The following is a 22,144-nucleotide window of genomic DNA, read 5'->3' as shown; positions in this document are numbered from 1 at the left end:
AAGGATCCGCTGTATGGGTGGCAAAGGTGGTTTTGGTAACATGCTCCGTGCCCAGGGCGGTCGCATGAGTGCCCGTGGTAAACACGAGAGCCAGGACTCGTATCGGGACCTTGAGGGGCGCCGCCTTGGATCTATTAACGAAGCCAAGCTTTTGGCCGAATACATTGCCAAAGCGCCTGAACGTCAGGCTGCCTTGGATGAAGCGCAGAAGCGCAAATACGCCAAGCTGGAGAAAATGCTCGGTCGAACGCCCAAGTCTATGGCCGACTTTCAAGAGGCTGCAGAAAAACTAGACGATGCAGGCGATTCACTGGATGCCAGTCCAGAGCTGCCTGGCGAGCGTCCTGAGTCTAGCCGCGCAGCTTCCAAGCGGAAAGAGCGCCTGGAGGATCATGAGTACGTGGAACAAAGTCGTGAGATCGTGAGCAACGTGCGAAGTGCCGTGGTATCCGCCATGAAGAAGCGCAAGGGAAAGAAACGTGCCATTGCACCCTCTGTGACAGATCAGCCCGAGCCCGTTTCATGAAAACGAGGCGTGGGTCGCGGGTTAGGCCGCGGAGACGCCTGATTCCTTTGAGGCATGTGCAAACGCTGTTGGTGGTATAGCTTGGGCATCGCAGGAAAGTGCTCATCTTCATCACTGGAAGAAAGATCAACGTAAGAAACCCGTTCTAACGATGCCTTTCGTTCTGAGCGACGTACAGGGAGCTTTTGCTGTATCAATATATGCTCCTTGGATTTAGAGGGTGGAGTGTACGACTTGTCTTTCTTTGCACGCTTAGGCGAAGCCCCAATCCAGCTTCCTGATGCACGCTTGGTATCATGGGCCGAGAAGGCAGTGTCACTCGCGTACATGGCAATGCCGAATTTGCTGCTTTCCTGCCGAACTTCCATGGCTTTTTCATATGTAATGCCCTTTTCTTCACCACCTAGATCGTCTTGGATCAACATGCAAACGAGCTCGGGAAGTAGCACTTGATCCAAGAATTCATGTGTCGTTAATGGCTGGATGCTTTTGAGAACAGGGCTCTGGGTCAGGTCCAGAGAGGGTAAAAGTGGGTCTTTGATGAATGCCGAATGTAAAACATCATGGAACAACTCCCATCCCTGCTCCCCATAGCTGTTGTTAATGGATGTACACGTACTATCCAGGCTGTCGCTCATGGAATGTATCAATTTGGACTACGCTAGAGCTGGCCTTTTTACCGACAGATTCTCGTCGAGATTTGACATGCTGAAACCAGAAACTCTGTTCTGGCGTAAGGACGTGTTCTTCAAGGACACGCAAGTATCGTTGCGCTGGATCCGAGATTCGTCGGCGTAAAGTTCGAAAGTCGATTGCCGCCGGCCAACCTCTAGCAAGACCCTGAGGAATCACGTCTTGTTCGTCGCGATGCCGCTGACAGACAGCTAGGGTATCTGTCGGGCGTAAAACTTGCCCTTGGCGTTGTCGTAAAAGCCAATACTGAATCATGGAATGTAGTTTGGATGATGGCTTATTCATAGGCGCGTCACAGAATGGGCATCGATCCCACGCTACGTGTTAATATCGCAATCGTACCTGACTGGGTGGGTGGCCTTTCGCTCGCAGTACCAACGATGTTCGCTGTGCTAGATGTGCCAAACTCGGCACAAAGATCTGCAAACTGAGAGTTTGATATAAATGAACTGCTTCTCTTAGGGATGATAAGTGTCGGACCCCTTTGCGGATCTTTCGACTCACACGAGTCGCTCGTCATTGCATGTAGTCGGGCAGCTAGCTGTCGCACCTCATCACCTCCACCTGGACACACCAACCTCTTTTAAAACGTGGTCCTAACTCATCTACATCCATAAGCCTACGTACTAGATACCAGCTGCGAGTTCTTTGTCGAAGTGTCGCGTTTATAAATCCTTCCATTCCAAGAGTGATGGAGGAATTGGTGCGTGTCAGATACATCAGAATTATTTTCCATATCGTTCGAAAATTTGGACGTTCCGGTCACTCGTTGAGTAAGACTCACGGCACCGCTCGCCAGCGAGAAGGCAGACACATCGGGGCGACCAGATGCGTCAACACTCAAAGTGTAGTCAACATCCGCATGTACATTAATATGATCTGACCCACGGCCCAATTTTTTCGTAGTCGTCTTTAGCGACAGAGGCATGCCATACTCCTTTTGCTCGTTAAATTTCGGTGCATACATATTCTTGGCCGTGGTCGTCGTGTGGAAATTTTGGTTAGTTGTTTGGACGGCACCATCACTGGAAAGCTCATTTTCGTTAGAATACACGAGAGTTTGATGCCAAGTTCCTGCAGCGGAGGAAATATTCATAGAGCGGGTGACCTGCACCTTGGCATGCATGGAGCTATTCTTTGAATGCGAAACTTGTACGTGAATCTTTGGTTCATTCGTTAACATTTTAGGTCGCTCATAGTGACTCTTCCCTTTCTTAGTCTTGCCGTAGAATACAAAGATTTTTGCCGATCCTAGCCAGTAGTGGGCAATATCGTCTGTCCCAAGATACGTTGAGTTGGTCTCCATATCTTGTGTAATACCCACTACACGCATTTCAAAGGTATGGCTCTTTCCGTCCGTTAGATACGGCAACCAAGGCGTAATGTCAATCTCTTGCTCACGCATATCAAATGCATCAATGCCAACAGTCGGGCGCCAAAGATTCGGAGCAATTCCACCAGTAAAAATGACAGGCATCGGCCATACAACACCTGCAAGATAACCATCAATAAGAAGCTGCACTTCTCGAAAGGGACCACCAGCAGGAAGCGAGCGCCCATTGGAGCCAAAGTCGTCCTTGAACTGATTAAACACATTCGTGTACCAGAATTCTTCATCCTGCTGTCCAGTCGCTGCAATAGAAACATGGGCATGGACAGCCTTTTTCGAAATATGATGATACACCATTCCTCGTTGGTATGGAAGGTGAAACACACTTGGATTACCTTGCTGGCCAAGTTCCCGACTAATAGGGAGAATCTTGTCTGCCACCTCTGGCGGATGACTATCGTACCAGAAATGTGCCGTCAAACTGGTGTGGTATTCACCGGTGTATGTCTTATCCACAACATTTGGTAAATCAAAGATGAATGTCTGGGTTTCTTTCCACAGGGAGAGGTAAGCTGTCAAATCCTTGTCGTACGAGAATTTGATACCATCAGAGGTCGGCTCAGCCGTGCTCGTACGCCACACCTCTGTGCTGCCCAAATACATGATACCCAAACGATCGAATTGTTTACCCTTGCTTGTACCATTGAAATGGATGACTACGCGATTAAAGTGGCAATCTGGGGGTGTGAACTGGGTCTTGAATGGCTCGTTCGTATTTCCAAAAGTATGTTCCATGAGTGTCACACGTCGATTACATTCGGCCTCAAGAGGCTCTATCACCGGTGCGCTAAGCTGAAACACATTCTGAAGACCCCCCTTCTGTGCAGACCCCACATCGCTAGCAAAACGCCCTGGCGTGGCTGAGGCATCTCCAGCCCACAAGAAAACGACCAAAGCGGCGCTTAGGGCGCACAATTGGTAAATGCGCATGGGGTGGGAAAGGGAGTGGGGATTAGTGTATAAAGTAAGATGTTGGCAACGAGCGAGTCAAAAATAGATTAACATCAACATTAGCATGCAAGCTGCGCGCAATGCACGCAAGGGGCTGCTACCTCCACATAGCACGCCACCACAGAGGCGGTAGCAGAAAGTGTTGCTGTGCCTTGGTCTCTTGCATAATTATGTCGTTCTTGGGACGCGCAACGGCACGTTCTGTGCGTTTTGGCGCTGCACGCATTCGTGTTCCTCAAACACAGAGGATTTTTGCACGGCCCACCAGGTGTAGACATGGTATCATCCGCTGTACGTACTCATTTTCTGATGAGCTAGGCTATGCTACCGAGAAGAGCCCAGAAGTATCCCTGAATGATCCTACGGAGCAAGAAGCGCAAAAACTACTGGAGAGTGGAACGCTAAAGCTGGAAGTAGGCGACACGGAAGGGGCTATGGTATGTCTTTAAGTATTTAATTCCAGGCCGACTACCGTCAAAGCATTGAGGTACATAAAAATGCCTCCGCCTACTACAATCTCGGTATTTGCCAGTACCAAGAACGTATGTCTTTCTTTTATTTACATACAGGCGATTTGGTCGGCGCTATTGAATCATGGAAAGCAGCTCTTGCCATCGCACCCGACAGCCCCGATGCGCATACGAACTTGGCCTCTGCCTACATCATGTCAAAGCCTCCTCAAGGTGAACTGGCTTTGAGCCATCTCAAGTACGTCACCGGAACTTATAGCAGAACGGCTGCCGAACTAAGTCCTGACGACGGCGAGATTCAGTTCAACTTGGCGACCGTGCTGGAAGCCTGTACGTATACATCTTTCTAACTCAGGCGAACAACTCGAAGAGGCTATCCATGCATACAAAAAGGCCAAGGAAAATGGTATTGATGTACGTGAAAGTTTACTTATTCTAGCGTGCCGACCAAAATGTTCGCAATTGCATGGCCAAGCTAATGGCCGCGCGTGTTGATATCGAGCGTCAAGAACGTGAGCTTCAAGAAAAGCAGAAATAAGATAACACTATCCATATATAGCCTTTTGCACCTATATATCTAGGGTATATGTGTTCTTTTCGAACTGATAGGCGTGAGTCGTCGATTTTTCACGTACCTCAGCGTCCAACATAATACGAAGTTGATCGACCAGGGTGGTATTCACGAGTACATGCGTCTCGTCGAGATCCATAACAATACATGGCATGTGCTCATCAATAGACAGAATCATTTGTTTGACAGCCACATCGCTACATAAGCAGCGCCACAAGCGTACCAAGTTATTAATGTCCCTGCATATGCTCTCATAGAAAATGGGCGGGCGGCAACCCTGATAGATGGTTAGTCATCGAAAGTATCCCTGCTCCACAACGATCATCGACCATGAGCGAAATTAGGTTTGTACCCGTGATAGCTTATTGTGAGACAATGGAATATCTCCTCTGTTCTTGATCCAAAGGCTCCTAGAAACACTCCCTATGCCCTGATTTTACTGAATACACCTATATCAGAAAAACATGCTATTGTTTTCTATCGCGTTTGGCAGCAAGCGGCAATTCGCATCGTTGCTGATGGGGCAGCCAATATGCTTCTTGAATTTATGGATGCGCACAAAGATAAATTGTTCAAGATGCCTGACCTTATTTGTGGTGATTTGGATTCTATATCTGATCATGCACGTTCTTACTTCGAGGAGCGAGTATGTCCGGCTGCTTACACAGCATGTACACATACAACGACTAGCGTCCCAATATTCGACCGACCTTCAAAAATCTATACAACATTTGGAGCTGGAAGAAGACACTTCATCGTTGCAATATGATCTTGTAATATTTGGTGGGCTTACTGGACGATTGGATCAGACCATGCACACATTGCATGTACTTTGGCAACTAGCGCCTGGTGTTCCTGTGGACGACATTATTACCTCGCACGATACTTCGACAGACGAGAACAAAGATGGCCGCCTACGAAAGAGACCTCATACAGTGGTCCTTTCTGATACGTGTGCTACGTGCTTGCTTGGTCCTGGGAAACATGTACTTCAACACAACCGGTCAATTGTGGGCAAGTCCTGTGGAATCCTGCCTTTAGGCGTTTCGTCAGCGTGTATTCAATCGGAAGGGCTGGAATGGAACTTGGGCATGTACAAATCACTAACACCAGAATCACAGAAGTCATCTTTGGGAGGATTTTTGTCCACATCTAACCACTTGGCACCCGACAACCTCTCAGGGACGGTTTTGATTGAAACTGACTCACCTGTTTATTGGACCGTGGAACTACAAGTAGACACGGAATTGCTCTAGCTTTTTCTTCCATAGATCCCTGTCATGACATCTTGTATCATTCCTGAATGGAGTGGCTCCGCAATGCCGCCCAGAACACGAAATGCATGAACTACCAGGATATACGTCTTTGGTGACTCGGGTGTCCATGGACTTCCAGCTACTTGTGTTTCGACAGTATCCAACTCAATCGAGCACAAATCGATAGAGACATATGCGCCACGAAGTTGAGTAAATCTGAGATGGGGAGTCACTGAGTGAAACTTAGCTATGCTCTGTCGTGTGAAACGAGCTGGCATATAGTGCGCCTTGTCGCACACCTGCACCCATACGTCCATATCTGCAAATGGATTCTCTTCTGGGCGAAACGTCAAGAACTGAGTAAGACTACGTCAATACAAACACGCGCGATCTGAATCCGGCTTCCTTCACAGGCATAGGCATGGCTCGACTGATCAGCCACGCGACATTGGAGCCACGCGCGCAGACTCCGACTCATGCCGTTGGTCCATGTGGAGGCGGGAACGTCTTGGATGCTACAACGTGCGTTTTAAGTTTTCTACCCGCCACCATGAGTGATAACCAGGCCAAATTTGTTTCTTATATCGAGGAGAACCAGAAAAAGCTGATTGATAGCCTAGCTGAAGTGGTTGCTATCCCCAGTGTTTCGGGCGATGCTTCATATCGCCAGGATGTATTCAAGATGGGCGAGTGGCTCAAGAACAAGCTTTCGACTCTCGGCGCTGATGTTTCGGCGCACGACTTGGGTATGCAGGTCCTGGATGGTAAAGAAGTACCCCTTCCTCCTGTTATTGTAGGATCCATTGGCTCGGACTCATCGAAGAAGACGGTCTTGGTGTATGGCCACTATGATGTCCAGCCTGCTCTCAAGTCTGACGGCTGGAACACAGAGCCATTTGAGCTCGTGCACGATGAAAAGACTGGGTGTCTATTTGGTCGCGGCTCAACCGATGATAAGGGCCCCATTCTTGGATGGCTGCACGCGATTGAAGCTCACAAAGAGCTCGGTCTGGACCTTCCTGTGAACTTGAAGTTCTGCTTTGAGGGAATGGAGGAGAGTGGCTCCGAGGGTCTTGATGAGTTTGTTGTGAAGAACAAGGATTCACTTTTCGCAGGTGTGGATGCTGTCTGTATTTCGGACAACTACTGGCTCGGCACGAAAAAGCCTTGTGTGACCAATGGCCTCCGTGGCATTGCGTACTTCAAGCTGGCCATCTCCGGACCTGCTCGTGACCTTCACAGTGGTGTATTTGGTGGTATGGTTCATGAGCCGATGACTGATCTTATTAAAATCATGTCGTCGTTGGTGACGCCCCAGGGTGAGATAACCATTCCCGGTATCAACGAGCAAGTGGCGCCTCTCACAGATGAGGAGCGCAAGGTTTATGACGTGATGGACTTTGACATTGCCTTTGTGGATGAGGCAACTGGCAGCAAGACTACGGTGAGTGACAATAAGCCTGATGTCCTCATGGCCCGTATGCGCTACCCCAGCTTGAGTCTGCATGGTATTGAGGGTGCTTTTGCCGAGGCTGGCTCTAAGACTGTCATTCCTCGGCGTGTTGTTGGCAAGTTCTCGATCCGCCTCGTTCCTGACATGGACCCAGGCAAGGTGATTGAGTGCGTGGAGAAGCACGTGGAAAGTGAATTCGCCAAGCTTAAGTCGAAGAACACAATGAAGCTCTCACCTGACCACCCCGGCAAGCCCTGGGTTGCTGATCCCAAGCACTGGAACTATGAGGCAGCGTTCAAGGCGACGGAGAAGATCTACGGTGTTCGCCCAGATCTTACTCGCGAGGGTGGCTCCATCCCTATTACTCTTACGTTCGCTGATGCTCTTCAGAAGAACGTCCTTCTGCTACCTATGGGCCGCTCGGACGATGGTGCGCACTCGACCAACGAGAAACTTGATTTGTCGAACTACGTGAAAGGCACGCAGTTGCTCGGTACCTACCTGTATGAAATTGCGAAGGCCTCGCAGTAAGCGTAGCAACTCCACTTTCGCACGGACCACGATGAGTATGTCGTGTGTCAGTCAGGCTGAGCAGAGTAGGAAATGGCACACATCCAACAGCATCACTATTTAGGAAACTAATCTGTGCACTTTTATCATCGTATCTTAATGTCAACCATTCGTAGAGTACATTCGAGCCCTAGCATGCGGAAGTACGGTGTTCCGCGCACGTCCTCTAACTCTCCTCCAACACGTCATTCAGAGAAGGGCAGGTCCTACAAGTCAAGGTGTCATGGAGCACCAAAAAATGTGCAAGAATTGAATTTTAGCGGAGTTCAACTCGAAGATTGTGTGTCTCCTAGCACCCAACCATATCTCGTTTTTCGCACTTCTCGGACAGCAAGATTCACTGATTACCTACCTCCCAAGGATTCTGCGTCCTGCTACAAGTCCGGAGAATTTATCCCAGCAATTCTATTAGGGGATAACGGCAAGATTCAAGGACATTTCACTATTCCAAGAAGTGGTAGTCCTGAAAATCGACTGTTTCAGTGCGGCATTCACGCTGATACTGGTCGGCGAGTAGTGCGTTCATACGCACTTCCTATACCCAACGCAATCCCTTTGCCCGAAATTCCATCTCCCCGATTACCGCCAGGCGTCATCTTTCCTCCAGCATGCGAAGGGCACCAGCCTATTTCGATTAAGGCCGAGGCAGATTCCTTAGAAGAACAAAAATCTTATTCCATCATTTCAAAAAGCATTTCAGATTTTGAATCGAATCAATATACAAACCGCAGCATAAGATCAGCAGGCGGGGTAAAGGACTTTAGATCGCCATCAATGCGCTCTGGCACCAAGGTCGGTCGCAGCTGTCATTTACGGCACAATTTTGCGACAGCTTCGGAAGAGCCTAACTTATGTGATAGCCTGGAGACGTACAAAGTTCTGCAAGGAGAAATCCAGATATCGGAATGGCGAGAAGCATTCACTGTATTCCGACGGGCTCCTATCGAGACCTCTCGCGAAACAACCCAGAAAGATGCTTCAAGAGAGGAGTTGCCGCGGCTTTCCTCTCCATTTGAATTGAAAGAGGAATCAGCATGTATTGATCAGAATTCGAGCAGAGACACTTTCTCAACAAGCGAGCTCGTCGAGTCTTACTCGATGAGACAGAGCTCGTCGAACGAAAAGGAAACGAACCAGGGTAAGTATACCCTGCCGTATTTCAGATATACACGCCGCACATGGAATCAGCCGCGACATGCCAATTTACAAGGGTATCTGGATGCAAGTCTCGTGATGAACAGTGATGAGGACACATCCTCACCAAGGCCCACAATTGCTTCCAAAAAAGAGACAACTGACACAAAGTCGGGGGATGAACTGTCTCATGTTAATTTAAACCAATTCATTAGCTCTTCGCCGTCATTTGCAGCGCCATGGGGCGACATCGACGCTACTTCACCTGGCCTCTCCCCAAAGCCCGCAAGGCCACGCATTTTTGTCGGTCGCAAAATGCCGTCAATGGCTCTCAGGCAAGCTTGGAATGATTTCGCGGATGGCTCTGTACGACACCTTCCAAAATTCAGGCGTCATTAGAAAGAGTCATAGCACTCAAGTCAACTTATGGCTTCGGCACTGCGGAACCAACCATAGCGCGCACGGGCATCTTAGACATGTGGAGGTAGTAAAGATCTAATCACGGTTGGCATCCACGATGACGAAAGAATGGGATTTGGCCAACTTGGTGACCCTAGATCTCACACATGTGCAATGTATGCCTACGAGCTGACACTAGATGGGCGAAGTGATCCTTTTGGTAGTTTTTGGGCTTTAATTACTTTATTTCCTGTCCTTACACTTGCTGTATACCTAACCGTAATTGTACAGCGTCGCGACACTGTATACTTAAATGCGCTCGTTGGTCAAATTATTTGTGAATACATGAACGGAAAGCTTAAGAGGCACATTCAGCAACCCAGACCTACGAGTACGTAGAGCCTATGCTTATCCAGATATATTGGGTATGGGCTATGGCATGCCCTCCTCTCACTCCCAATTTTGTGGATTCTTTTGTGCGTTTTGGTCACTGCATATCCTGTTACATTGGCCTAAATCTACACCAAGACTCGCTCGGAGCCTCTGGTGGGCGCGTGTGAACCAGACGTACTTGCTGTTCCTCACGATTTTGTTCTCTGGTATGACATGTTATTCGCGCCATTATCTTTTGTACCATACACCAGAGCAAATTTTTGTGGGTGCCTTTCTGGGTTTTTTGTTTGGAGTGCTGTACTATGGTATCACGGAGCACTTTTTCAAGCAGGATCCGTGGATGCGGAGCCGCTGGATAGCGCTCCTGCGATCCAATGTATGCCGCATTCTCCGTGTATGCGACTCGTCCTTGGGATGCCCAGAGGGCCTAGTCGAGGCTACCTATTCAACCTGGTACGGGGACTTGTGCCCCACAAATATGGGTCCCTCTGGTCTCGACGGGACGCATCCAGCGCACATTGCCATGATGCTTCGCGCGCTGCATGAGGCAGATCATTGCGATGCAGTAGGCACTGCCTTCTCTGTGGGATCCGTTCTGGCCATCAACGGTATGCAGCTGGAGAATGTGAATGCCGATTGGACAGGCGAGATGGAACCGCTAGCCTTGACCACAGGATTTTCGCGCGAGCTTCCTGGGAACACCCATGCCGAGGAGTGTGCGATGGAAAAGCTCTTGAGGTATTGTGCCAAGAGGCCGGAAGCTATCTCGGCACAGAAGCTTTCGGAGGCACGGAAACGATCGCCGCTCTACTTGGCTCTATACACCACCATGGAGCCATGCTCCGAGAGGCTTAGCGGAAATGTGCCATGTACGCAGCGCATCCTCGCGTTCAACCAGCACCCACCTGTTTCTACGGCCGCTTGGCTCTCGAGACGTATCTTGGATAAGCAAGCAACGCCCCCACGATCCTCGCTGGATGACACACTCCGGCCCCTCAAAATCGTCTTAGTCGTACAGGGTGTAAGAGAGCCAGAAGACTTCGTGCAATGTAAAGGGACCCGATGGCTTCGTGCGGCCGATGTGCATGTCACGCAAGCGATGCCCACGGGCTCGCCGGCTGTCATGGGCATGGCATGCCCGAATCTCACGTCGATGGCTCTACAGGTGTCGCGCGAATCTCCGCAGACCTGGCTCGAGAATGCATGTCTTCGCATGGCGCGCAAAGGGCACACACATTAGCGCACGCGCCTGCGCGGCCCTAGTGCGACGGTCTTTCCTGGATTCCATACATCCAACGTGCGCTGGATGGGCGCCTTGGGTTTGGTAGAAAGGGCTAGATGAGCGCCCGGCATCGGATACTGTGCATCGTCCAAATCGTCTAGTAGCTGCGCAGCGCACTTTGTGCTAGGCGTCTCCCGAACCGGACTGCTAGACAGGTCGCTGGGCTGTGGGCACTCGGCAAGGGGCGCTCGGTGGGTATCAGGAGCAGCGCGCTCCATCGCACGAAGCTGGTCGTGTAATTCTTCCAGACGCGCCTTGTCGGCCTTGCGCTTGGCGCGACTCTCAGCATGCGCGCGCTGCATATCACGCATCTGGTCCGCAAGGCGCTGATTCCGAGCGCGAGTTTCCTCCAGGGCTTCTGCGACATCAGCGGCACGCTCTTCAGCGCGGTGCATTTGCTCCTCGGCCTGGGCTACTTGCTGCTGTGCTGCTTGCTCAGCCAGTGCTGCCCGTCGGATAGCTTCTGCACTGGCGCTTTTTGCCTGTGCAATGCTTTCTTGCGCACGCGCCATGTAGGTACTTTTCTCTGTTTGCAGCGCATTTTCGCGCTCGCGCATCGAGGTCGCATGAGCCTCGACCTCCGCCTGCGCAGCGAGGACCTGCTTCTGTTTCTGCTTCCAGAGAATGCGCTCTTTGTGAAACTTCCGCTTTGCTGCGTCCAAAGCAATGCGATCCTCCCTGCCGCGAACTTCCTGTGCATGCAAGCGTCGTGCGCGCTCCGCCAGCGACGTGTGCGCAGTGGAGAGATGGCGGGACAGGTGCTCCGCCTGGGCAACAGCACGATGGAGCGCTGCCAGTGCATCCTGAAGACTGGAAGCGGCATGCGCATCCCGGATGGCGCCTCGTTGCAGAGCGACCTGCACAGTGCTCGCTGCGCGTGCCATGGCGGCGCTGCGCAAGCCGTGTGCGGCCATCGCATACGACTGAATAGCAAAAACGAGATCGCGCACAGACATGAGTAGCTGATGGCTTTCGTCGTTGGACTGGCTATGCACGGCGACATACTGGTGAAAGTCGTCTGCATCGCCAGGCCACAAGGGCAAGATCGACGAGGGCGACGCCGTAGCTTTGCAGAGAGGGCACCCTGCAGGAAGCGCACCATGACTGCGGCTGTTAAGCCAGTCATGCACACAATTTGCATGAAATATGTGCCCACAAGGCAGGGCGGCGGGACGCTCATCGGCGGTGTACGCCTCTAGGCATATGCCACACCCCATGCCCGACCGCGACGCGTAGGGGTGGAGTTTCGCGCGTCGAGAGAACTGGCCACGTGGTCGAGCCGGAGTCCTGCTGACAAGGCTGCCGGTGCAAGGCTGCCCGGTTATTTCACCCCGCACTGGACCCTTGGCTGCAGGCGCAAGGCTGAGGCTCTATTGTGCTGATGAAAAGGGACAAAACAAGTGCGCCGCAGAAAAAGAATTGGGACTATGTTATCCGCAGTGGATTGGCAGGTGGCATTGCTGGATGCGCTGTACGTGGGATGAGTACTGACAAGCAGGCCAAAACAGCGATCGCGCCACTGGATCGCGTCAAGATCCTGTTCCAAGCCAGCAACCCTGAATACCAAAAGTATAGCGGTCGGTGGCTTGGCTTTCTGCAGGCTGGCCGCCATATTGTGCAGCAGCAGGGGATTATGGGCCTCTTTCAGGGGCACAGCGCAACGCTCCTTCGTATCTTTCCCTATGCGACGGCCAAGTACATGGCATACGACTTTTTGCACATGACTTTGATGCCGACGCCCAAAGACGAGACGAGCGTGCGGCTTTTCCTTGCGGGCTCCATGTCTGGCGTCCTGAGTGTCTTTCTCACGTACCCATTGGATCTTGTGCGAGTCCGCTTGGCCTTTGATACCAAGAGCAAGCCCCAGCCAGGCAGCTTGTACCACATTGTGCGCAAAATATACCACGAGGGTATCAAGGTATCGACCGACGGTACGCCGCCTCGAGACCTCTTGCTCAACCGCTTCCCTCTGCTCAAATTTTACCGAGGCTTTGTCGCTACTCTGATGGGCATGGTTCCGTATGCAGGCACGTCCTTCCTCGTGTTTGGGCGCACCAAATCGTTCATGTACCGACTTCTGCTTAACCAGGATGCGCACGGACACCCGCTATCGTCGGAGCCACCGCCTGTGCCTGTTAGCCGAACGACGGTGGACCTGGCATCCGGCGCACTGGCTGGTGCCATTTCGCAGACCGCATCATATCCCTTTGAGGTCGTTCGCCGCCGATTGCAGGTCGGCGGCATCCTGCATCCTGAGCGCCTGATGCGCTTCAGCGAGACAGCCGCATGGATCTACAAAACCAACGGCCTTTCCGGCTTCTACATTGGCTTGGGTATCGGGTACTTGAAAGTCGTTCCCATGACCGCGATCAGCTTTGCGGTGTGGTCGGGCATGAAGCGCTATTTGGGCGTCTAATGTACTATATGTTATGGGCCTTTTCGCGGCGCTCGAGGGAGCGCACCCAGCCGCGGTCGGGCCAGACCCAGCGTGCGAGGCCGGGTACCCAGCATGCCAGGACGCACGGCGGCAGCACGCACAGTGCCGTCAGTGCGAACCGAGGACCCCAGTGACGATGCCCCCAGCGAGTTGAGTGCCGAGACAAAGCCGCTGTTGGGTCGAGGCACCTCGGTGGTCTCGCTGGGCGCGGTGCGTTTTTTCGTCGGTGCATGGAAGCGCCGAGCAAGTGGCGATTGAGCGCTGGGTTAGTATGTGGACGTACAAGGCATGGCACTGTACAGCTACAGCGGCCTCTGTGAGCGGAGGGCGGCCCAGCACCGCCGCAACGGACGCTAGGCCCTCGTGGTGTAGTACCGGTACGTCAAAGCTCCACGGCACCTTGGGCGGTGCCCCCCGCGGCAGCGTGCCGCCCCGCTCCTTGGGCAGCAGCGGTGCTAGGAACGGCGACAGGGTCCGCGAGCCCCACTCCCCAGCCACGCGCCGACGGTCAGCGTACGTCAGGTACAGCTGCGTCTGAGCGCGCGTCATGGCCACATAATACAGGCGGCGTTCCTCGCGGATTTGCTCGGGTGTAGTGCATCGGTAGAACGGATAGGTACCATCTTCACTCGCTGGCAGAAACACAATGGGCCACTCGAGGCCTTTGGCGGCATGGCACGTGCTGATAGTCACCTTGTGGGCAGCAGTCTCGGCGCCCGTCGCCTCGCTGGCCAACGAGCTGGACTCGAGGAATGCACGGAGCGGAGACGTGTCTGCGGCGGCACCTTGTGCCGTAGCTTCGGCACTCGAGGCAAAGTTAATGAGTTCCTGCACGTTCTCCCAGCGCGACTCAAAGTCATCGTCACGACGCAGGTGCTCCTCGTACTGGACCTCGCGAAGGAGCAGCTGCAGCAGCTCAGCGGTAGGCATGCCCTGCTCGGCTGCATGGCGCACCTGCTCGATACAGTGCACAAACGACTGCACAGCCTGGAGTGTCGCAGGTCGTAGACCTGCCGGAGGCGTGCGCGCGGCGCGCTCGAGCCAAGGCAGCAATGGCATCTGGTCCGCTTCAGCCATGCGGAGGAGTGACTGGATCCCCTTTGCACCGATCCCGCGGCGGGGCACGTTGATTATGCGCACGACTCCTGGCGAGTACTGCGGGTTGTCCACGACCAGAAGATAAGCGAGCAGATCCTTGATCTCAGCGCGGTCAAAGAAGCGCATGCCGCCCATGATGCGGTAGGGGATGCCCAAGCGTTGCAGTGCCCCTTCCATCGTACGACTGAGCGCATTGAAACGCAGCAGGATGCACACGTCCGCGTAAGTCAGCAGCCCCTGGCCGCACTGCACCTGCCGCGCAATCTCATGCGCAAGAAAGTCTGCCTCCTCGTCCGCATCTGCACACGCTCGGACCGTGACAGGGGGGCCTTGGGCATGCGCAGTAAATAGATCCTTGTCGATCCGCTGTGTATCTTGCCGCATCACCTGCACGGCCGCCTGCAGAATACTCTTAGTGCTCCGGTAGTTCTCTTCCAAGAGTACGCGATGTACGCGGGGAAAGTCGCGTGACATGTTGTCGAGGTTGCCGACTTCCGCATTGCGCCAGCCTGTGTTAGACGATCCACGTACTGTAGATGCTCTGGTCCGGATCGCCCACCACACTCACGCAGCGCGAGCTGGCCGCCATGAGCCGCATAAGCTCGTACTGTACGGCATTGGTGTCTTGGAACTCGTCGACCAAGACTGTGTGAGGCGGACCGACGTACCATGATCAATGTGGTCTGCTAGAGCGGGGTGCTCGCGGAAGAGCTGGGCGCCCAGCATGAGCAAGTCATCAAAGTCGAGCGCGTTGCTTGCGCGCAGCTGCTGCTGGTACTCCTCGTATACCTGCGCCACAGCGCCATGCGCGTGAGCCGATGCGGAACCGGGCGGGCACTTGTGTCGCGTGCGGAATTCGACGGGCGATTGACAGCGGGCTTTGGCATGCGAGATCTGCGAGAGGACATGCTCAGGCTTGAGCGTGATATCCTCGGCGGCCCATGCCGCTTCATGTGACTCAATCGTTTCCTTGATCATGCGTTTCCTGCGTGAGTGGCGCACACGTACACGTCGTCCACATCAGCGATAGTAAAGTTGGCATCCACGCCAATCTTTCGGCCCCAGCGCCGCAGAAAGCGGGCACATGTCGCATGGAACGTCCCGAGAATCAGTTTCTGCGTCCTTTCTGCGCCAATGAGCGCAATCAGGCGCTCTCGCATCTCGTTCGCTGCCTTGTTCGTAAATGTGACCACGACGCATCGCGACGGATCGAGGGGCGCACGGTGCTCGTCGCCCAGTACGAGCCAAGCGACGCGCGTCGTAAGCACACGTGTCTTGCCAGAGCCTGGGCCGGCCAGGATCTGTAGCGGCTCCGCCGCATCCCACGTCACGGCCGTGCGCTGCGCGTCCGACAGCCGGTCAAGCGCGAGTACCATGCAGGGTACACCGTGGAGGGTGCACGTGGCAAAGGCACGCAGGCCTGCGACCCCAACCAGATCGGACCACTAGGCCCTTCCTATACGAGCGGCATGAGGGACGAGAGTCTCGATCCCACGTCGACATCGGAGCCGGCCCCCATGCATCCACCTGTGTCTGAAGAGGCGAGAGTTCGTGCGCCCGTGGCCACAGTACGCCAAGAGGCCACGCAGCCAGTGCCAGTGCCCGGAACAGCGACAGAAGCGGTCGCTACCTCCAAGGAAACGGAGGTGTCGGCGCCAAGAGGGGAGTCGGCGTTGAAGCGGACCTTGCAGTATGTCGAGGCCGACTTGATGCAGATGCTCTCCTCGCTGCCTATCCCGCTGAACGGTGTCCTGCCCAAGGTGCTGGTCAGGTACATGGCGCGTGTTTTACACCGCGGTCGCTTCCTGGCGACCGATATTCTCTACGATACCTCACTCACCATTCTTCGCTCAATTCTAATGATCTTTCTTCGAGAGGTCCAGCCACGCTCGTCGTGGCATATTCCCTCCAAGGGCCCCCTTATCTTTGTCTGTGCTCCGCACCACAACCAGTTCCTGGATCCCGTGATGGTGGCTTCAGAGGTACGCAAGGTCGGGCGCCGCGTGTCGTTCCTTATTGCGCATAAAAGTACGAAACGTCCGTTTGTTGGTCGTCTTTCCCGCATGCTGCAGTCGATCCCGGTGCATCGAGCCGCGGACGAAGCCAAGGAGGGCGAGGGCTGTGTGACTGTGCATCCGTCCGGTGACCCATACATGCTGCAGGGTATCGACACCCATTTCACGAAGCAACTGGAAGTATACGGCCAAATCGTGCTGCCGAAAGAAACCGAGTATGCGTCGGTCCATGTGGCCGAGGTTTTGAGCGACACCGAGGTGCGCCTCATGAAGCCATTCACAGATGCAGCGGCGCTCGAGGCACTGCAGGGCAAGATACCCGCGTGTGGTACCACAGGCTCGCAGTACAAGTGCTTCCCCCACGTCAACCAGAGTGAGATGTACACGAGTGTATACCAGCAGCTGTCGAAGGGGGGCTGCCTGTGTATTTTTCCCGAAGGTGGCAGTCACGACCGCACCGACCTGCTGCCGCTCAAGGCGGGTGTCGTGATCATGGCGCTCGGTGCGATGGCCAATGACCCGAGTCTGAACGTGCAGATTGTGCCTGTGGGTTTGTCGTATTTCCATCCGCACAAGTTCCGGTCACGCGCCGTGATCGAGTTTGGCGTGCCGCTGAACGTGCCGCCAGACCTTGTGGACCTGTTTAAGAAAGGCGGTAACGAGAAGCGTGAGGCGGTTGCGAGCATGCTGGACATTGTGTTCGATGGACTCAAGAGCGTCACGGTGCGCGCGCCCGACTATGACACCCTGATGATGATCCAGGCTAGCCGCCGCCTCATGTCGCTGCCCGGCCAGCACCTGAGCCTGGCCGACAAGGTGGAGCAGAACCGCAAGCTGATCATGGGCTACATGCAGTTCAAGGACCATCCCAAGGTCGTGGCGCTGCGCGAGGCCGTTGTCACCTACAACAAGCACCTCAAGCAAGTGGGCATTCGCGACCACCAGGTCGAGCGCGCGAACCGCTCTATTCTTCGCAGCTTGGCGCTGCTGCTCTATCGCCTAGGCCTGCTGTGCTTCTGGGGCGGATGTGCGCTCCCGGGCACGGTGCTGAATGCGCCCGTGATCATCCTGGCCAAGGTGGTGAGCCACCGCAAGGCCAAGGAGGCCCTCGCGGCATCCCAGGTGAAACTGTATGGCCGCGATGTGCTCGCGACATGGAAGGTGCTCGTGTCGCTCGGCGTCACGCCCGTGCTCTACTCTACCTACGCAGCCCTTGCGACCTACTGGGCGTACCGCGCGCGCCTGCCGCTCTTGCACAAGCGCCTGATGCCCCTGTATGTGATGTTGGGTCTGCCGATGCTCAGCTACAGCGCGATCAAGATCAGCGAAGTCGGCATGGACGTGTACAAGTCGCTGCCGCCGCTCATCGCGTCGCTGCTGCCAGGCCGCCGCCGCGTGATTGAGCGCATTCAGCAGGAGCGCGTCAACTTGACCTCGCAGCTCTTCTCCACGATTGCGGAGCTGGAGCCTGAGGGCTGGAATTACAGCGATATTGCGCGTGGCTCCTACACAGCACAGGCGCCCCCGCGCCCCGAGGAGCTCGACCAGCTGATGAAGCATGGCAGCACGATGTACTCGTCAGGCGGACACTCGCTGTCACACCCGATGAACCTCGTCGACGAGTGGCTCTTTGGGTGGCGCACGGCGCGCAACAAGGACAAGTGGGGCGCACACCGCGATGAGGTGAGCGGCGATCTAGGTCCTGACTACGAGGAGGCCATTGGCGTGTACAACCAGCGCGCCTCGGACGCCGAGACCGCGGCGTCATCGTCCGACAATGCGCCGTCGCTGCGCCGTCGCCCGCGGCGCCGCGCCTCGCATGAGTACCGCCAGCGCGTCAAAAAAGGCACTCTAGAGCTCGAAGCACTCACGCGCGAACAAGATAGGAACACATCGTAGCTACAGTCATCATGCACGAATTTCAAATGGATAAGGGAGCGTCGATTGCGAGATGTCGTGGTGCTTGATAAACATGACATCCACGTTGTCCACACGCGCATCTCGCGGACCCATGTGCAAATAGTCGCGTCTGCGGTCAGCCGCATCCACCTACAGCCGCTGTACATGCTCCGTCGCGCCTGCCGCCTCACCCGACACCGTGCCGTCAGGCTCGTTGCGCACCCAGCCACGCAGGTCCAGATTATGGGCCTGCTGAAGCGTGCTCTTTCGGAACATGACACCCTGAACAGAGCCAGTGACTGACATAAGTCGCACACACGTACCGCGGAAGTAGATATAGCTGGACATGGTCAGTGAAGAAGCCCCGTGGCCTGCCGCCGCCGCGTCGCGTGCAAGTAGCTGACTAAGCGGAGATCAACACGCGTGGCGCCGCGCTGCCCTACGCCGGCATGGCGACGACAACGCCGCGCCGCACGTCGACGCCGATCCGCGTGCTGTCAGGCAGCACGCTTTCGTCGCATGCGGGGCGTTCACAGAGACCCACAGTAACTCCGCTCACGTTCCTCGAGGATGAAGCACTACCGATCCTGGCCGAGGAGACAGCCGCGCTCCATGCGAACCTGGCCGACATGGCCGACATCCACCAGTCTCTGAGCACCTTTAACGAAAGCTTCGCCGCGTTCCTCTACGGCATCAAGATGAATGCATTCTGTGTAGAGTGGCCCGAGGTGCGTGCACACCGCTGACACAGGCCCCGACCGACGCGCATCTCCAGGCGTGGGCGGCGCGCCCCGCCGGCCCCGCGCAGCGCGCGCGCACCCCGCGGTCCTCGACGGCGCCGAACGAGCTCGCAGCGGACGAAACTTATGTGACGGAGATGGATGCTGATGAGCCCCGCGCACGAGTGTCGCCGGACACAGGCGCCCGTACCAGTCGCGGCCCCCGCCGGCCCGCCGCGCGCCCTGCGACAGAGCGGGCGCCACGGGCGCCGCCAGCCTCGAGCCTATCCTCATCCCGCACCCAGGCGCCACGCAACAAATCTAGTACGACTGCACCACCGGTGCGGCAGCGAGTACCGCCTGCCGTGCTCAAGCGCCGGACCGTATGTATTGTTGGCTTACGCAGACCTTTGCCGACGATATTATCGATACCATGCCCCTCGAGTACCGCCAGGGCGATCCCGTGCGTAGCGCTGACTGACCAAAGAAGCAGCGCCTCCTAGTGCAGCACATTATCCTGGCCCTCCTCGCAGCCGGCGAGGCAGGCGTTCGAGGTACGTGTGTGCTATTGACGCAGCCGCCGAATTGGCCCAGGCACCTGATCGGCCGCTCGGCAAGGTCAACAAGGCGCTCATTGCGTTGCTGGCTGCGAATCATGTGGTCCGTGTATCGAATCATGTATGTACGGCACGTCTCACCGCAGGGCGTTGTGTACCGTCTAAATACGCAGCGGCATCCAGTGCGCCCATAGTGCAAACCTACAGGCCCTGGTAGCGCAGCCAGTTCTCGACTTCCTTGATCAGGCCTTCTTTTTCATGCCACGCATCGCCGAGCACCGTCGTACGGCGCGCAGGCACAACGCCCTCCCAGGCCGACGTGTCTGAGCCTTCCGGCACGACAAGCACAGGCGTGCCAGAGGGCCAGTCGCCCTGCTGGAGCGCCTCCTTGGACGTGGGGTGTAGGAGGACGAGGCCCGACATGGGACCGCGCGTGCTCGTAAAGAGGCCGCCGTGGCCGAGGTACGACGGCACCACCGTGTCAGCGCTGCCACGCAGGAACAGCACCGGCTGGCGCTGGAGCGAGCTTAGGCGCACCTGCTCGGAAATTTCTGTGTCAGCGGGAGCCACGTACGGGCAGCAAGCAGGTCCTGCGGTGTCTTGTCCTCAGGACGCTTGTTAGGGCACTCGACCTTCAGGTCGATGCAGTCGTAGCCCTGCTCGCGGAAGTACAGAATCCACGACTGCCACCTGCTGTGAGTACGACACACGCACTTGTCACGGGGCACACCCCACTCGGTCGAGCTGACAAACACAAGGGTGTACGGCTGCTTCGTCATCGCTGCCGGCGAGGCTTCGCGCACGATCGAAGAGCTCTCGCTCGTGCCGAGCACGTCCGACACACTGCGGGCCGAGAAGAGGCCCAGCAACGAAAAGCCAAGCGACGCTGTCGTCGAGAGCGTACGCACACCCTTGGGCTTGTCAGTGCCTACACGCGACGTAAAAGTACGCGCAGGCACAGGCGTGCGCAGGGGGGACACACTCGAAAGAGCAGAGCGCCACAGGAGAGGGCGACGGCCGAGCCACGACATTGTGATGAGAGTGGAGCGGGAACGAGCGTCGCGCTGGCCCGTGCGAACTTTGTCGCCGCAACAATGTTCCTTGTTCGCAGCGCCGTATAAGGGCGCTCGCCGCGGCCATGGCGCCCCTATGTTCTTTCGCCTCGTTGTTCCACCTTTGCTGCACCTGCTGGCTGTATTCCTAATTGTATTTGCGCTCGTGAGCCCCGTTCCGTTTCACGGGTCGAGTCTCTCGCTGCTGTATATGATGCCCGTTCCGGCGCCAGAGCCGGCCGCCTCGTCGAGTGCAGCGCCACTATCCACGCCGCTCAGTCTGACGCTTGCAACGACGCAGACTCCCGCGCTGTCGTCTGCATCGACACCTGCGCCTAGCACGCCAGCGTCACTCCCTATGGCCTACACGGCCACCGACGGCGACGTGGCCCCCGCGAGTGCGCCGGCCACACTGCAGCGGCGGAATGCATCCTATGCCCCTGCACAGGCTCTCTCCACCACATTTGTGCGCTATGCTACAGGCCTTCTTGGCTCCTGCTACATTGATGCGCACCACACAATCCACTGCACTCCATCGCGCCTGAGGCCCACCTACAACACGACATGGCTCACCGCCGAGCCCGGCATGAACACAGACACAGCACCATTGCCCACGGGCCTCACGTCGCAGCCGGCGCTCGTGCTCGTGGCCCTCCTGTTAATCCTCGGCACGAGCGTCGTGCAGGTGCGTCGCGTGCTCCGACAGTGCACGGTGCCTGCCGATGCACCGCCCACGGAGCGAGGCACACTGCTACTGGTGCGCATGGCAACGCATGTACAAGACGGCGCGGCAGGCGCTCTACTGCTCATTATGATCGCGATGCGCGTGCAGGTGTCGCATACCATCGACGCCTTTCGTGCGGCCAATGCGGATCGCACTTTAGGGCCCCAACTACTTGCGCGCGTGCCGCGGGGGTCGCAGCCTGCGCCTCTAGTGTGGGAGCTGGATGCGGGCACCGTGTTCAGCGCGATATGTGTGGCAGCATGCCTGCTCCTCGCCACATCGTGGCTCGAGCGCCGCCGCCTCACGGCGGAGAGTGCAGAGATGATGCCCCAGGACAAGGCCAAGGCCTCTAAGCGGGCCGCGTGGCTGGAACGCGCGTGGACTGCGCTTCTACATACGCCGCTCTCGACGCCGATGCGGGAGTCGAAGCCCCCTATCTCGGCGCCACTTCCGCTGCACCCTGTCGCGCCCCCCAAAGCGTTGGATGCCACCCACAATGTAGACAGCATACCATCGACGCCTATGCACGACGCAGGCCGGTGGCGGCCGGCGCCG

At 55.8% G+C, this 22,144-nt stretch overlaps 10 protein-coding genes and 3 pseudogenes across 13 annotated transcripts; 8 read left to right on the top strand and 5 right to left on the bottom strand.

Annotated features, from left to right (window-relative positions):
- Positions 1-13: 13 nt before the first annotated feature.
- MSY001_1729 (uncharacterized protein) lies at positions 14-526 on the top strand (the record flags this gene model as incomplete). Its single annotated transcript, XM_018883541.1, has 1 exon — positions 14-526. One exon carries the CDS (start codon positions 14-16, stop codon positions 524-526), a length of 513 nt encoding a protein of 170 aa, XP_018740291.1.
- A 3,354-nt stretch (positions 527-3,880) lies between these two features.
- Positions 3,881-4,568, top strand: MSY001_1728 (annotated as a pseudogene). Its single transcript has 3 exons — positions 3,881-3,997; positions 4,093-4,347; positions 4,470-4,568. Coding segments are annotated over exons 1-3 (471 nt in total).
- A 406-nt stretch (positions 4,569-4,974) lies between these two features.
- Positions 4,975-5,857, top strand: MSY001_1727 (annotated as a pseudogene). Its single transcript has 2 exons — positions 4,975-5,247; positions 5,270-5,857. Coding segments are annotated over exons 1-2 (861 nt in total).
- A 550-nt stretch (positions 5,858-6,407) lies between these two features.
- MSY001_1726 (uncharacterized protein) lies at positions 6,408-7,841 on the top strand (the record flags this gene model as incomplete). Its single annotated transcript, XM_018883540.1, has 1 exon — positions 6,408-7,841. The coding sequence occupies one exon, from the start codon at positions 6,408-6,410 to the stop codon at positions 7,839-7,841; it is 1,434 nt and encodes a 477-aa protein (XP_018740290.1).
- A 1,701-nt stretch (positions 7,842-9,542) lies between these two features.
- Positions 9,543-11,046, top strand: MSY001_1725 (uncharacterized protein; the record flags this gene model as incomplete). The annotated part of the gene is made up of 2 exons (XM_018883539.1): positions 9,543-9,804; positions 9,830-11,046. The coding sequence occupies 2 exons, from the start codon at positions 9,543-9,545 to the stop codon at positions 11,044-11,046; spliced, it is 1,479 nt and encodes a 492-aa protein (XP_018740289.1).
- MSY001_1724 (uncharacterized protein) lies at positions 11,043-12,305 on the bottom strand (the record flags this gene model as incomplete). Its single annotated transcript, XM_018883538.1, has 2 exons — positions 11,043-12,198; positions 12,301-12,305. The coding sequence occupies 2 exons, from the start codon at positions 12,303-12,305 to the stop codon at positions 11,043-11,045; spliced, it is 1,161 nt and encodes a 386-aa protein (XP_018740288.1).
- Positions 12,306-12,469: 164 nt separating this feature from the next.
- MSY001_1723 (uncharacterized protein) lies at positions 12,470-13,504 on the top strand (the record flags this gene model as incomplete). The annotated part of the gene is made up of 1 exon (XM_018883537.1): positions 12,470-13,504. The coding sequence occupies one exon, from the start codon at positions 12,470-12,472 to the stop codon at positions 13,502-13,504; it is 1,035 nt and encodes a 344-aa protein (XP_018740287.1).
- An 11-nt stretch (positions 13,505-13,515) lies between these two features.
- Positions 13,516-15,097, bottom strand: MSY001_1722 (uncharacterized protein; the record flags this gene model as incomplete). Its single annotated transcript, XM_018883536.1, has 2 exons — positions 13,516-13,786; positions 13,809-15,097. The coding sequence occupies 2 exons, from the start codon at positions 15,095-15,097 to the stop codon at positions 13,516-13,518; spliced, it is 1,560 nt and encodes a 519-aa protein (XP_018740286.1).
- A 90-nt stretch (positions 15,098-15,187) lies between these two features.
- MSY001_1721 (uncharacterized protein) lies at positions 15,188-15,999 on the bottom strand (the record flags this gene model as incomplete). The annotated part of the gene is made up of 2 exons (XM_018883535.1): positions 15,188-15,608; positions 15,632-15,999. 2 exons carry the CDS (start codon positions 15,997-15,999, stop codon positions 15,188-15,190), a joined length of 789 nt encoding a protein of 262 aa, XP_018740285.1.
- A 93-nt stretch (positions 16,000-16,092) lies between these two features.
- MSY001_1720 (uncharacterized protein) lies at positions 16,093-18,537 on the top strand (the record flags this gene model as incomplete). The annotated part of the gene is made up of 1 exon (XM_018883534.1): positions 16,093-18,537. The coding sequence occupies one exon, from the start codon at positions 16,093-16,095 to the stop codon at positions 18,535-18,537; it is 2,445 nt and encodes an 814-aa protein (XP_018740284.1).
- A 150-nt stretch (positions 18,538-18,687) lies between these two features.
- MSY001_1719 (uncharacterized protein) lies at positions 18,688-18,885 on the bottom strand (the record flags this gene model as incomplete). The annotated part of the gene is made up of 2 exons (XM_018883533.1): positions 18,688-18,836; positions 18,861-18,885. The coding sequence occupies 2 exons, from the start codon at positions 18,883-18,885 to the stop codon at positions 18,688-18,690; spliced, it is 174 nt and encodes a 57-aa protein (XP_018740283.1).
- Positions 18,886-18,986: 101 nt separating this feature from the next.
- MSY001_1718 (uncharacterized protein) lies at positions 18,987-19,737 on the top strand (the record flags this gene model as incomplete). Its single annotated transcript, XM_018883532.1, has 2 exons — positions 18,987-19,265; positions 19,582-19,737. The coding sequence occupies 2 exons, from the start codon at positions 18,987-18,989 to the stop codon at positions 19,735-19,737; spliced, it is 435 nt and encodes a 144-aa protein (XP_018740282.1).
- A 277-nt stretch (positions 19,738-20,014) lies between these two features.
- Positions 20,015-20,739, bottom strand: MSY001_1717 (annotated as a pseudogene). The gene is made up of 2 exons: positions 20,544-20,739; positions 20,015-20,403 (listed from the first exon to the last, which is right to left on the bottom strand). Coding segments are annotated over exons 1-2 (585 nt in total).
- Between the last annotated feature and the right edge of the window lie 1,405 nt (positions 20,740-22,144).

The sequence above is a fragment of the Malassezia sympodialis genome, genomic scaffold (assembly GCF_000349305.1).
Source record: "Malassezia sympodialis ATCC 42132 genomic scaffold, msy_sf_8, whole genome shotgun sequence".
NCBI lineage: Eukaryota > Fungi > Basidiomycota > Malasseziomycetes > Malasseziales > Malasseziaceae > Malassezia > Malassezia sympodialis.
The sequence above is the reverse complement of the archived record's forward strand: the minus strand, read 5'-3'. Positions and strand labels throughout refer to the sequence as shown.